This window comes from Dendrobates tinctorius, unplaced genomic scaffold (assembly GCF_039654945.1).
Source record: "Dendrobates tinctorius isolate UK_male_01 unplaced genomic scaffold, ASM3965494v1 ptg000111l, whole genome shotgun sequence".
Taxonomy (NCBI): domain Eukaryota; kingdom Metazoa; phylum Chordata; class Amphibia; order Anura; family Dendrobatidae; genus Dendrobates; species Dendrobates tinctorius.
The window spans coordinates 42,409,422-42,423,906 of NW_027361779.1; the positions used below are offsets into that span (position 1 = coordinate 42,409,422).

The 14,485-nt window shown below is 46.2% G+C and overlaps 1 protein-coding gene and 1 long non-coding RNA gene across 3 annotated transcripts in view; one reads left to right on the plus strand and one right to left on the minus strand.

Annotated features, from left to right (window-relative positions):
• Positions 1-6,455, minus strand: part of TTK (TTK protein kinase) — a 75,433-nt gene extending 68,978 nt beyond the window's left edge. Inside the window, exons 1-2 of one of the 2 annotated variants that reach the window (XM_073589687.1) lie at positions 6,274-6,455; positions 1,491-1,643 (exon numbers count right to left, since the gene is read on the minus strand). In XM_073589687.1, coding sequence (XP_073445788.1) covers positions 1,491-1,632 — 142 coding nt within the window. In that variant the 5' untranslated portion in view covers positions 1,633-1,643; positions 6,274-6,455. Of the gene's footprint in view, positions 1-1,490; positions 1,649-6,273 lie in introns of both variants that reach the window. The other variant, XM_073589686.1, reaches the window with a different exon arrangement.
• The window catches only part of LOC141100917 (uncharacterized), a 46,952-nt gene that overhangs the window by 15,899 nt on the left and 16,568 nt on the right, over positions 1-14,485 (plus strand). The window lies entirely within an intron of this gene.

Consider the following 14,485-nt stretch of genomic DNA (forward strand, 5'->3'; position numbering starts at 1 on the left):
AATCCTATCCTGTGTGATACTGCCTGCTGAGCCATGTGTCTAATCCTCTCCTGTTTGATACTGACTGCTGAGCTGTGTATCTAATCCTATCCTGTGTGATACTGACCGTTGAGCTGTGTATCTAATCCTATCCTGTGTGATACTGACCGTTGAGCTGTGTATCTAATCCTATCCTGTGTGATACTGACCGTTGAGCTGTGTATCTAATCCTATCCTGTGTGATACTGACCGATGAGCCGTGTATCTAATCCTATCCTGTGTGATACTGACTGCTGAGCCGTGTATCTAATCCTATCCTGTGTGATACTGACTGCTGAGCCGTGTATCTAATCCTATCCTGTGTGATACTGACTGCTGAGCCGTGTATCTAATCCTATCCTGTGTGATACTGACTGCTGAGCTGTGTATCTAATCCTATCCTGTGTGATACTGACTGCTGAGCTGTGTATCTAATCCTATCCTGTGTGATACTGACTGCTGAGCTGTGTATCTAATCCTATCCTGTGTGATACTGACTGCTGAGCCGTGTATCTAATCCTATCCTGTGTGATACTGACTGCTGAGCCGTGTATCTAATCCTCTCCTGTGTGATACTGACTGCTGAGCCTTGTATCTAATACTATCCTGGGTGATACTGGGCTCCCCCTGCAGTCTGTGTCAGAGGGTGGTCTGTGTTGGCACGGTAATAAATTGTGTTATTTCCAGCTTTACAGAAGGATGATAACACCATAGAAATGGTAAGAATAATAGGCCTCAGTTACCACAACTGTCTACAAAGAAAACTGTTGCTGATAGCAACCAATCACAGCTCATTTTTCATCTTTTAAACAGCTCTGGGACAGCGTGGCGAGTTTTGAGTGGCGACTTTTATGTGGCGAGGTTGGTGTATGTGTGGTGAAATGTGTGCTGAGGGTGGTATATGTGTGGAAGCAGGTGGTAGTGTGTGGCGCATTTTGTGTGTGTTCATATCCCCGTGTGTGGTGAGTATCCCATGTCAGGGCACCACCTTAGCAACTGTACGGTATATACAATTTAGAGCCATCGCTCTCATTCTTTAAGTCCCCCTTGTTCACATCTGGCAGCTGTCAATTTGCCTCCAACACTTTTCCTTTCACTTTTTCCCCATTATGTAGATAGGGGTAAAACTGTTTGGTGAATTGGAACGTGCGGGGTTAAAATTTCACCTCACAACATAGCATAGGACACTCTCGGGGTCCAGACGTGTGACTGTGCAAAATGTTGTGGCTGTAACTACGACGGTGCAGATGCCAATCGGACACACACACACATACATACACAACCACACTGAGCTTTATATATTAGATGGGGCAAAAGGGGACACGATATAGGACTTAAAAATACGCCATATGTCCTGAAGGGGATAAGGGTTTCCCCAACTAGAACACAAAACTGTACACAAACACACAAGGAAAGCAGCACAGTGCGCGACTTACACAACAGGTGGCCAATACCGGTATTATGACACTTACCTGTCGTGTCGGCAGAAGATTTGGTGAAAGTTAGTTCATCCGTCCAGTTATCTTCATTACCATACTTGGTCTTGAAGCTCTTAACTCTATCCAAAATGGAGGCAATCTTTAACTTCCGTTCACTTATATCTTCCTCCTCCATTTTGTACAAATCTAGACTAAGATGACAAATGTCAGAGTTAACAAACCTCAAATTGGTAAAGGATGCCTGCAATATAATAAGAGACAACAAAAGAGCAGCAGAAACGCAGCAAAATAACAAAACAACAAAGCAAAACCTGCTTTTTGTAAGCAGCTTCATTACTGCCAAAAGAGCGGGTATCACCTGCAACAAAAAAACGCAACATGTGAACATAGCCTAAATGTGGTTTAGGAACACTGGGGCTCTGAAGGGAAGGGGGCGTTTGGACTTGGGAGGGCAGAAAAATTTCTTTTCTTTTTCTTTTGGGGGGGGGGGGGGGGGGGGGGGGGAGAGCCACTTAGCTTTTCCAGAGCCTTTGTGCTACCAGTAACATAGAAGCCAGCCCACTATATTTCTATTAACAAATGGTGGACCTGAGTGGGGATGGGAGTTTTTTGTGGACTGATTTGAAGCTTTTACTGGAAGCTCACATTTATCTGGCGCTCTACACTGAGCACATACTTTGGGGTTTCCATCTAAATCTCCGAGCTACGCGACAAGTGAAACCCCTGAGGGATCCATTCACTATAATGAGGCAGCAGAGTTACTCTGGACTTCATTCTTTTCAGAGGTGCCCAAAACTGTTTCTTTTATACATGTTTAAAAAGACGAACACTGCTGAATCATACGCAGCCACACGGCGTCCACAGGGCCTCCCTCTGCCTCATTATAGGCAATCTTCAGCCAGAGGTTCCGTCTGAATCACGCATGTCAGATTTACACAGAAACCCCAGTGTAAGCGCTCAGCACAGTGCGCAGGATAAATGTGCACCGAGCCTTAGGGCTCATACTCACTTGCAAGAAACTCGGACGAGTCTCGCATCTTACTATCCGGTACTGCCACTGGCACTCGGAAGCGGAGCGTGTGGCTGCATGTATTTCTATGCAGCTGCACGCTCCGCTACAGAGTGCCGGCTTCAGATGCGAGACTCGTCTGAGTTTCTTGCATGTGATTCCAGCCTTACTGCAATTTTTGGGAGGCAGAATGAAAAAACAGCAGCAGGTGAAGAATTGGTTTTATTTATCGCGCGATATAAGTGATTAGGCGACTTTATTCTTTGGGACAGTGCGATTACAGCAATACCAGATTTATAGCGAGTTCTTATGTTTGTCTGCTGTCACACACTAAAATACGCTTTTTATTGCAAAAAAAACTGCATAGTCACATTTTGAGAGCTATAACGTTTCCATATTTTGGCCCACAGAGTCATGTGAGGTCTTTTTTTTTTTTAATATTTTCGGGAGGCAAAATGAAAAACCAGGAATTTTTTTTATGCCTTTCACAGTATGGTAAAATTGATGAGGCAGCTTTATTCTTCGGGTCAGTACGATTACAGCAATACCTCATTTAGGTTTTGGCGCTTTTACACAATAAAAACTATTTTATAGAAAAAAATATTTTTACATCGCTGTATTCTGAGAGATATAACTTTTTTACTGATGACGCTGTATGGCGGCTCGTTTTTTGCGGAACAAGGTGGCGTTTTCAGCAGTATCAGTGGTGGTATGATGAAAAAATATTGCTTTTTTACGATGTGCACTGAAGGGATAAACTAGTATTGCTGCTTCCAGATCAATCTGACATAAAACTATTCCACTAAAGGTGTACATTTTTTTTTTTTTTTTTTTTTAAAAGGGAACCTGCCACCCCCTCCAGGCGATTTTAAGTAAAAGAGCCACCTTGTGCAGCACTAATGCTGCATTCTGTCAAGGTGGCTCTTTTATTAAGGATATGTGCACACGCTGCGGATCCGCAGCGGATTTGGCCGCGTGGGTACGCAGCAGTTTCTGCTGCTGTGTACAGCACCATTATTCCCTATGGGAATTAAAAACTGCTGTGCAGAATTTTCCGTGCGGATTGTGCTGCGGTTTCAAATCCGCAGAAAAAAATTGCATGTCAATTCTTTCTGCGGATTCCGCAGCGGTTTGCCATCTCCTCCATTGTGGAGATGATAAACCGCAGGCTAATCCGCAGGTCTTTTGACCTGCGGATTTATCTGCAGATTTTGCAAAATCTGCGCGGATGAATCCGCAGCGTGTGCACAGCAGTTTTAGGGTACCTTCCACCGCAGAAATAATCTTTTTTTAAAATTGGTCAGACATACCTGATATTTGTCAGGGCAGGTCTTTCCCCATCTGACCGAGACGCCTCACATCCGTCACTCATGTCTTCCTGCGTTGTTTGCTCCGCCTCTTCATTTTTCTTTGCAAATCCTGGCGCCTGCGCTGTAGCATGTATTCTGGGGCATGCGTAGTGACCGCTGCCTGTCCTCTCATGACTTCCTGGCCTTCCTATCGCGCCTGCGTGGACACGCGGCCAGAGATCCCGCCCCGCAGTCGCTTATGATTTATTCACACTGCGGGGCTGGGAATCTTGGGCATGAGAGCCGCAGATAACTACTGCGCGTGCCCAAGATTCCCAGCCCCGCAGTGTGAATAAATCATAAGCGACTGCGGGGCGAGATCTCTGGCCGCATGATAGGAAGTCCAGGAAGTGTGCTGTTCCATCTAAAGTTATGATTATATGCTTATATAGATTGTGTTATGTTACCATTCTGTGTGTTCAGTTTTGCATTTGGTCTGCTGCCACCTGCTGTCCTTTTTCTGTATGGCAGACTGCAGCTAGTTAATTCTGGTACATGCCTTCCACTTCCAGGTCAGGTCAGTCCTCTTCCTGCCGGTGGCCATTATTAGTTTCATTTTCTCCTGGGAGAGACAGCTTACCAGGCTGTGAAAGGCATCAGTTTTTTCACCACTCACAATTTGCTGAATCACCTTGCTCCAACTTGCTGCACACCTTGGTTGTTACATCTGCACGTCTGGAGAACCTACTGCATTCCAATCATACGCTGTATGTCCAGATCTCCAATAAACAAGTCTGGACTTGACAATATCTGGTGTGTATCATCTCTCCGGACGCACGAACAGCAAAACAGCAACAATGATCCTGTCTGCTCTGCATTGAAGAAACGGAAGGTAGGAATCTCTCCCAGCCCCAATAAACTACACCTCCATTCACCTCATGTGGGGACAGAACAGGAAGTTATGAGAGGACAGGCAGCGGTCACTACGCATGCCCCAGAATAAATACTACAGCGCAGGCGCCAGGATTTGCAAAGAAAAATGAAGAGGCGGAGCAAACAACGCAGGAAGACATGAGTGACGGATGTGAGGCGTCTCGGTCAGATGGGGAAAGACCTGCCCTCCTGTCAAATATCAGGTATGTCTCACCAATTTTAAAAAAAGATTATTTCTGCGGTGGAAGGTACCCTAAATAAAAGAGCCACCTTGACAGAATGCAGCATTAGTGCTGCACAAGGTGGCTCTTTTACTTAAAATCGCCTGGAGGGGGTGACAGGTTCCCTTTAATAAAAAATATTCATTTATGGGTACAATATATTTTTATTTTTTTTAATCAGTGTTTTTTTTTTTTTTTTTTACTTTGTCCCACTACTGGACTTTTAGGGTAAACGCTGCAAGTTAGATACTGCGCACCGTCCCGCTGTTACAGCATAGTGGATGGGATTTCAAGAAAACCCGTCTCCACTATGCGTGCACAGACGCTCACGGCTCACAAGTGGAGACAGACATGCGGAGCGTCTCTACACACTGCAGCGTGTCTATTTCACATGTGGAGATGTGAGTCTCCGCAAGAGAAATTTAGCCAATAGAATGTATTAGACGCAGTGAATCCGCACGGTTCAGCGATCACAAAGGAGTCACCTGCGTTCAATAGCTGGCAGCGACCATACCCTGCGCTCAGAGCGCTGCACGTACCCTCACTCTTTATTCCACCTCGATCACTTATACAGGAGCATCGCTACGCTTAATAAACTATAGAAGCGTGCTAGCTCTAGGGACGCGCATGTCATCATGCCTATGACTGGGCCCCCCAATTGGAGGGATCACCGACTGGAGGGCAGAGGGGGCCCCTCCCTCTGCCTTCTAAATGCTGCAGTCACAGTATTTAACGGGTTAACCTGACTGGATTGGTGCGGGCAGCGCTCCTGGCCATGAGCCATATCAGCTGGCGGCAATCGCGTGCGCACAGCATCGCCGTGACACATACGTCCAAGGGCGGCAAGCACCCACTGACCTACACGTCTGGATACGTCCAAGGCCGTGAGGGGGTTAAGCACATACAATACACGGATGACACCCATGTGCTATGCGTGTTCTTCACAGGCCCATACTGCTGCAGCCTTCAGTCTCCGGATTACGGCCACGTCTGACGGTGGGGACAGCGACGCCAGCACTGATTGGGCGCAGGGCTCACATGACACCGCGGGGGACAAACCTGAGGAATGAGGAGCGGGCCCAGTAGTGGACAACAAACAAAACCCACTGCAGTTCTCCTCCCCCGGTGACGTCATCAGCGCTGCAGCCGATCAGCGGCTCTGGAGACGGTCACACCGGCAGCAGTGAGGGGCCGTCACCTATAACAGGGCGTGACAGGGAGAAAGGGCCTGAGTGCGCGCGTCTGACGGCTGGCGCAGTGAGGCACCGGCCGCGGTATCACCGTCCCTGGGCCAGGAGCCGAGCAGCGTCTGCTACATGGCGGCACAGAAGGTCATATAACCAGTAGGCAGCTGCGCCACGCACCTGTCAGCCAGCGCCACTGCTACTCTGTCCCTCTGCGGCCCGGCAGCTTGTCAGGCCGGTAACGGCGACGATCCGCGCCCCGGAGATCAGCGCTCGAGCATCGGCTCACGGTGACGTCGTTAGTTTGAAAATTGCCACCTTCTGGATGCATCAATATGATTGGTCAGCGCAGTCGGATCCGGAAGTGACGATTGCCCTTCTCTGTCTTTCGCCGCCATGTTTGTTTGGGGCAGTGAGTTGCTTCCGTCTGTACTAGTGTGCGGGGTTCAGCGCTGGGTAGTCTGGAGAACGCACCGGGAGAGCTGGACGAGGACGATATGGCGCAGGGGCTATATGTGGCGTATATCTGATGTCTCCATGACGGACCAACGCTGAAGCTGGCTTCTTATTCAGCAATTTTTTTTTCTGTTTTTCACAGGTTTAATATCAAAAATAAAAACTCACAATAATAAAATACAACGCTGTGAGGAACTCTGATGCGACTACGCTTTAAAGCAGCTACAAATGTTCTAAAAGTGGGCGTTATTGAAAGGGTTAAATAACTTTGGGCCACTGAGCTCACACTGCGGTCACATAGATCAGGGAAAAAGCAGAACTATACAGTATATCAACCTCACAGTAAGGGCGTCTGCAGAGTATCTCCCCAATAGCTGTGAGCCTGGAGATGATGGTAAGGCCGGGTGCACGTTGGGGATTTGCCGGTGGAATTTTCTGCACAAATTCTTCCTCTCTTGGCAGAAAATGCAGGTAAAAATCCACACGGTTTTTTCATGCGGATATGTATGCTAAATAGCTATATTATTTAATTAAAAAAAAGAATTGTGATGTCATTTTTTTGTCCAACCTCTTCTTTTCCATTGAATTCCATATCATCACATACCATGTTCACATATAATGTACACAAAACAAATATAAGCGAATATCTATAGATATATTTCTAGGTAGATAATACCAAGGCCAATGTTTAGCAATGAACATAAAATGGTACATAAAGAGTTAAATAAAGACAATATACAAGAAAAGGTTGCACTCTATCATGCTAAAGCATGTCAATGTGGAATATGTGAAACCTGAATAGCAATACGGCTTTGGAGTATTAGGAAAAAATATATGAGACGCTTAGCATAAAATTTGGCCAAATACAATCATAGAATCGTAGAGTTGGAAGGGACCTCCTGGGCCATCTGGTCCAACCCCCTGCTCAAAGCAGGATTCACTAAATCATCCCAGACAGATGTCTGTCCAGCCTCTGAAGACTTCTATTGAAGGAGAACTCACCACTTCTCGTGGCAGCCTGTTCCACTCATTGCTCACTGTCAAAAAGTTTTTTCTAATATCTAATCTGTGTCTCCTCCCATTCAGTTTCATCCCATTGCTTCTAGTCTTTCCTTGTGCAAATGAGAATAAAGTTGATCCTTCTACAATGTGACAGCCCTTTAGATATTTGTAGACAGCTATTAAGTCTCCTCTCAGTCTTCTCTTTTGCAAACTAAACATTCCCAAATCCTGCAACCTTTCCTCATAAGACAGGGTTTGCAGACCGGTCACCATTCTGGTCGCTCTTTTCTGAACTTGCTCCAGTTTGTTGATGTCTTTTTTAAAATGTGGCGCCCAAAACTGGACACAATATTCCAGATGAGGTCTGACCAAAGAGGAGTAGAGGGCAATAATGACTTCATGTGATCTAGACTGTATGCTTCGGTTAATACATCCTAAAATTGCATTTGTCATTTTTGCTGCTGCATCACACTGTTGACTCATATTCTGTCTGTGATCTATTAGTATACCCAAGTCTTTGTCACATGTGCTGTTGCTTAGGCCTATTCCTCCCATTCTATATATGCTTTTTCATTTTTATAGCTCAGATGTAGTACTTTGCATTTTTCCGTTAAAAACCATTCTGTTAGTTGCTGCCCACTGCTCCAATTTATTTATATCTTTTTGAATCCTCTCTCTTTCTTCTCTAGTATTAGCTATCCCTCCTATCTTTGTGTCATCAGCAAATTTAATCAGTTTACCCTCAATTCCTTCATCTAAATCATTGATAAATATGTTGAACAATACAGGGCCCAGGACAGCCCTGCGGTACACCACTTGAGACATTCTTCCAACTGGATGTGCAGCCATTTACAACCACTCTTTGGGATTGATCACTAAGCCAATTATGCATCCACCTAACAGATGCCTTGTCCATTCCATACTTAGCCATTTTTTCAATAAGGATTGTGTGAGATACTGTTAGGGATGGCGAAACACACTAAATATTAAATAATAGAAAGTGCGCTCGCCGCCCGGGGTCCACCGTGCGCTAGGTGTTAAAACCGCTGCTAGACAATGGCAGACGCGCTATATGGCGGTATAGCGTACGCGGGTTATACGTCACCCAATGTGCGCTGGGCGCACTCTGTTGATTCACAGAGTCGCCTAAGGCATGAACATAAATGCCGAGCCTGTTGACCTCACAGGACTCAGCGAAGTGCACTCACGGTATGTGGTCGCAGGATGAAGCCCAAGGCAGTGTCCGTCTAGACCTACCATGCGTGCGACGTCGCTACCGTGGACGCCAACTAGTGCTGCTACAGCAGCACGGCGACTGACCCAGCCGCAATGCGACAGTACCCAAGAGGGGCACAATGTCGGACGCTAGCACGGTGGAGGATGTGCCATGAGGCCAGTAACTTGCCACTGACTGGCGCTGACTCTATAACTAGATCCCAAAACGCACTCGTAATATCAGAGGGACGCGCTATATGGCAGTATAGCGTACGCGCGTTATGCGTCACCCGATGTGCGCTGGGCGCACTCTGTTGATTCACAGAGTCGCCTAAGGCATGAACATAAATGCCGAGCCTGTTGACCTCACAGGATTCAGCGAAGTGCACGCACGGTATGTGGTCGCAGGACGAAGCCCAAGGCGGTGTCCGTCTAGACCTACCATGTGTGCGACGTCGCTACCGTGGACGCCAACTAGTGCTGCTACAGCAGCACGGCGATTGACCCAGCCGCAATGCGACAGTACCCAAGAGGGGCACACTGTCGGACGCTAGCACGGTGGAGGATGTGCTGAGTGGCCAGTAACTTGCCACTGACTGGCGCTGACTCTATAACTAGATCCCAAAACGCAATCATAATATCAGAGGGAGGGGAATCTTAATGAGTCATTTGCAGTCCATACATCCATCACCATTCACACAGTAGAAATAAGAGTCTATACTAGCGCATGGCCGAGCGGCCATGCGGGCCTTTTATAGCCGAGTGCTTCCGGGACCTTCCAGATCTCTGAGATGGACCAATCAGATCAGGAGAAGGACCTGAGCATGTGACTCCCGATCTCCAATGGGAGTATGCCCAGTAGCACGACGAGAGGACTTAGCCTCTGGAGTGGCTTGCTGCAGGACAGCCTGCGCTGCTATTGCTGACCCAGAGGTGGCAGCAACAGCCAGACCTACAGAGCTGGTCTGAGCAGAGCGTCTGGGACACCGAGATTGCTGTGCAGGCTCCTGAGCAGTTGGTGGAGAATGGGAGACCACTGGATGCAAGGCTCTGGGTTCCCGCTGTGCAGCTGCAGGAACCCGATGCCTAACATTACCCCCCTTCCTAGGGCCCCCTCCTGTTATGATTGGGTCACCGAGGAGGAAAGCAAGAGCAAGCTAAGCCACAGAAAACCAGAGAGGTTGGTAACTAAGCAGATTGCAGACCCCAGATCCTATCCACACAACTAGAAGTAGCCGTGGAGAGTAGCTACGATGATTCTAGACGCCTCGACACAGCCAGAGAACTAAATAAGCCTAAAGCAAGAAAGGGGAAATCTAAACTGCCCCAGAGCAGACCCCAAAGGAATAGATAGCCCCCAAACATATATTGTCGGTGAGACAAGATGAAAACACAAACGCAGGTAGGAAAATAAGCTGAGCAAACGATGGGGCCCACACTAACTAGACAGGAACGGAAAGACACTGTCTGCAATGACGTAAAAAATGTCCAACACGTCTGATAGAAAAATACTGAAGTCACTCGACTTCGCCCACTATATCAGCACTCTGGCATATTCTGAAAACAGAGCAAAAGAGGCCAATCTAATAAGGGACAAAAACAAACTGGCACAAGCAGTAACATAAGGATGGAAATTCAGCACAGCCCCAGCAGGGGCTGGCTGACCACACAAAACTGAATAGACAAAACCAAATCAAATATGAACAATAGCAAAAGAACACTTAGCTTGAGCATGCAGGGACTGAACTGGAAACTAAGACCTCAGGAGGCAGGAAAAAATCACCAGAAGAGATAAAGGGAGTCAGCTGTCTTAAGTCCAATCAGAAACTCCAGATGTCCAATTGTCCTCCTCATTATCAGGTGGCAGACCTCTGTTAATTAGATCAGCTTCATTACCTCCTGTAACCACCAGAGGGAGCCCGGAAAGATAACTCGCAACCCCTCTGTCAATATAACCAGCTCCACTACCTTGACTAGTAACCAGAGGTAGGCCAGAAAGTGAATTCACAACAGTACACCCCCTGGAGGAGGGGTCACTGAACCCTCATCCACGCCACCAGGCCGATCAGGATGGGCCCGGTGAAAAGCACGAACCAATCTATCGGCATGAATGTCAGAAGCAGAGACCCTAGAATTATGCTCCTGGCAATAACCTTTCCATTTAACCAAGTACTGGAGTCTCTGTCTAGCCAAACGAGAATCCAATATTTTCTCTACCTCATAATCCACATTAGAGAGAAACTGGGTCTGAGCAGAAAAAGTAAATTAATGTGCATGCAAAATGTAATTGCATATGAACACATGACCTTTACACAGAGAAAACGAAAAGCAAAACACAAAACAAATATCCTGGAATAAAAAAGTAAAAAAATATATTGCAAAAATTGCATGAAGGTAGTAATAATAGTAATAATAAGGGTATTTAGTTAACATAATTTTGATCAAAATAATGTAGAAGCCATCCCGCCACGTCACGGCAACCCTTGTGGGACAGTCCTAACTCTTGTATTTAAAACCTTTCCACTTGTCAAGTGACGTAAATGTGAACAAGGACAGAGGGATTGAACCACCAGTAATAGTATAGGCCAGACAGGATGGATTTTCCAACTCAGAAACAGGGCGGTCACACCCTTATATGCACAATGAAACAAATGAGAAACTGGGTCTGAGCAGAAAAAGTAAATTAATGTGCATGCAAAATGTAATTGCATATGAACACATGACCTTTACACAGAGAAAACCAAAAGCAAAACAAACAAAATTATGTTAACTAAATACCCTTATTATTACTATTATTATTACCTTCATGCAATTTTTGCAATATATTTTTTTACTTTTTTATTCCAGGATATTTGTTTTGTGTTTTGCTCTTGGTTTTCTCTGTGTAAAGGTCATGTGTTCATATGCAATTACATTTTGCATGCACATTAATTTACTTTTTCTGCTCAGACCCAGTTTCTCATTTGTTTCATTGTGCATATAAGGGTGTGACCGCCCTGTTTCTGAGTTGGAAAATCCATCCTGTCTGGCCTATACTATTACTGGTGGTTCAATCCCTCTGTCCTTGTTCACATTTACGTCACTTGACAAGTGGAAAGGTTTTAAATACAAGAGTTAGGACTGTCCCACAAGGGTTGCCGTGACGTGGCGGGATGGCTTCTACATTATTTTGATCAAAATTATGTTAACTAAATACCCTTATTATTACTATTATTACTACCTTCCTGCAATTTTTGCAATATATTTTTTTACTTTTTTATTCCAGGATATTTGTTTTGTGTTTTGCTTTTGGTTTTCTCATAATCCACATTGCCTTTAATTAATACAGGTTCAAGAGGTGCCGCCATAGGAACTACTGGCTCCACAAACCTCTTCAACAGAGATTTATGAAACACGTTATGGATCTTAAACGTAACTGGAAGAGCCAATCGAGAAGAAACAGGATTAAGAATCTCCAAAATCTTATAAGGTCCAATGAAACTTGTCTTGAACTTTGGAGACGGAACCTTCATAGGAATATTCTTTGACGACAACCAAACCATATCACCCACTTTAAACTGGGGACCAATGGTCCTATGCCGGTTGGAAAACCGTTGGGCTTTTTCCAGAGAGAGGGACAACTTATCCACCACTTGGTCCCAAATCTGCTGCATTCTCTCTACCACAGTGTCCACACTTGGGCAGGTCGAAGATTCCACTTGCCCTGAAGAAAATCGAGGACGAAACCCAAAGTTACAGAAAAAAGGCGACATCAAAGTGGCAGAACTAGCTCTACTGTTTAGCGCAAATTCGGCCAAGGGCAAAAATGAGACCCAGTCATCCTGATCAGCAGATATAAAACATCTCAAATAGGACTCCAAAGTCTGGTTTGTTCTCTCAGTCTGCCCATTGGTCTGAGGATGAAACGCAGGGGAGAAAGATAACTGTATTCCCAGATTGGAACAAAAAGTTCTCCAAAATCTGGAAACAAACTGGACTCCTCTGTCCAACACAATGTTCTCAGGAATCCCATGCAACCGAACCACCTGTTGTAAAAACAAGGGCACCAACTCTGAAGAAGATGGCAACTTTGGGAGTGGTACAAGATGGATCATCTTAGAAAATCAAATCTATCACAAATCACCCAGATAAGTCATTCTCTGAGAGACAGGAAGATCAGAAATAATATCCATTGAGATATGGGTCCATGGCCTCTTGGGCACCGGCAGGGGCATCAACAACCCACTAGAACGAGAACAGGGTTTAGACCGAGAACAAGTCCACAGGACTGCACAAAATTCCTGACATCACGAGATAAGGCAGGCCACCAAAAAGACCGACTCACCAAATCTCTGGTACCAAAAATACCTGGATGACCAGCCAACGCGGAGCAATGAATTTCAGACATCACTCTCTTCCTCCACTGGTCAGGAACATACAATTTTCCCATAGGGCAACGCTCAAGTTTGTCCTCCTGAAATTCCTCCAGGGCACATCTCAAATCGGGCGAGATGGCGAAAGAACTACCCCCTCACCTAGAATGGCAGTAGGCTCGGTCACAATAAGAGAATCCGCAAAGAAACTCCTAGAAAGGGCGTCCGCCTTAACATTCTTAGTGCCCGGAAGAAAAGAGACCACAAAATTAAAACGCGTGAAAAACAAGGCCCACCTAGCCTGTATAGGATTTAAGCCAAAGAGGCATTTCGATCCCTTAACATACAGTGAATTTTCCCTCAAAATCCGGAACACAGTCCGGACATGTTCCACATGAGAATCCGAATCACTGGAAAAGATCAAAATATCATCCAGATAAATGATCAAAAACTTATCCACAAAGTCCCGGAAAATATCATTCATAAAGGATTTGAAGACAGAAGGGGCATTAGTGAGCCCAAAAGGCATCACCAGGTACTCAAAATGACTCTCCGGAGTATTAAACGCCGTCTTCCATTCATCCCTGTGCTTGATGCGAATAAGATTATACGCCCCCCTGAGGTCACGCTTGGTAAATCAGCAGACACATTTAACTCTGGAAAATGAATCAGAAATCAGGGGTGACAGGTACTGATATTTAACAGTGATTTTGTTAAGGGAACGATAGTCAATACTGTTAGCGTAGGTGGTCTGGAGCCGGAAACTCCAGGAGTGGACCCTCTGGGCTGTGGCACCGAGGGGCCCCGGGCGAGCTGCCAGGTGGAACGGACCCCTATACAGGGACCGTTAGGAGCAGGCCCAGGGGTTCGAGTTCCACGGTAGCCGGTACCGAGAGGGACGGCTCACAGGAGACACGGGTGAGTATGTCTGAAGGCCAGTACTGGATACTAGGAATACCAGGTGTGTACACGGAAGTGTGCTAACTTCAGGATAGTGCAAGACAGGTACACATGAGGACGTATGGCGTGTAGCGAGTAATACGTCCGGAGGTAAACAAAGCAGGACACGTGCAAGGAGCACGACAGAGTACTGAATGGAGCAGCAGTCGTGCCAGGAGGTGTAATGGAGCACAGGGACAGAGTGAGTGCCAGGAGGCACGACTGAGCAAGAGACAGAGGACAGGATACGAGAGTGTGCCAGGAGGCACAACTGAGCATTAAGCAAGTGAGAGTTCAGAACGAGTGCTAAGAGCAAAATAGAATACAAGACAAAGTAGAGGACCTGAGAACAGCGCACAGCCAGGCAGGGACACAGCAGACCCAGCCAGGAAGCACAATAATCAGGCACCTCCCATAGGGGGAGGTCG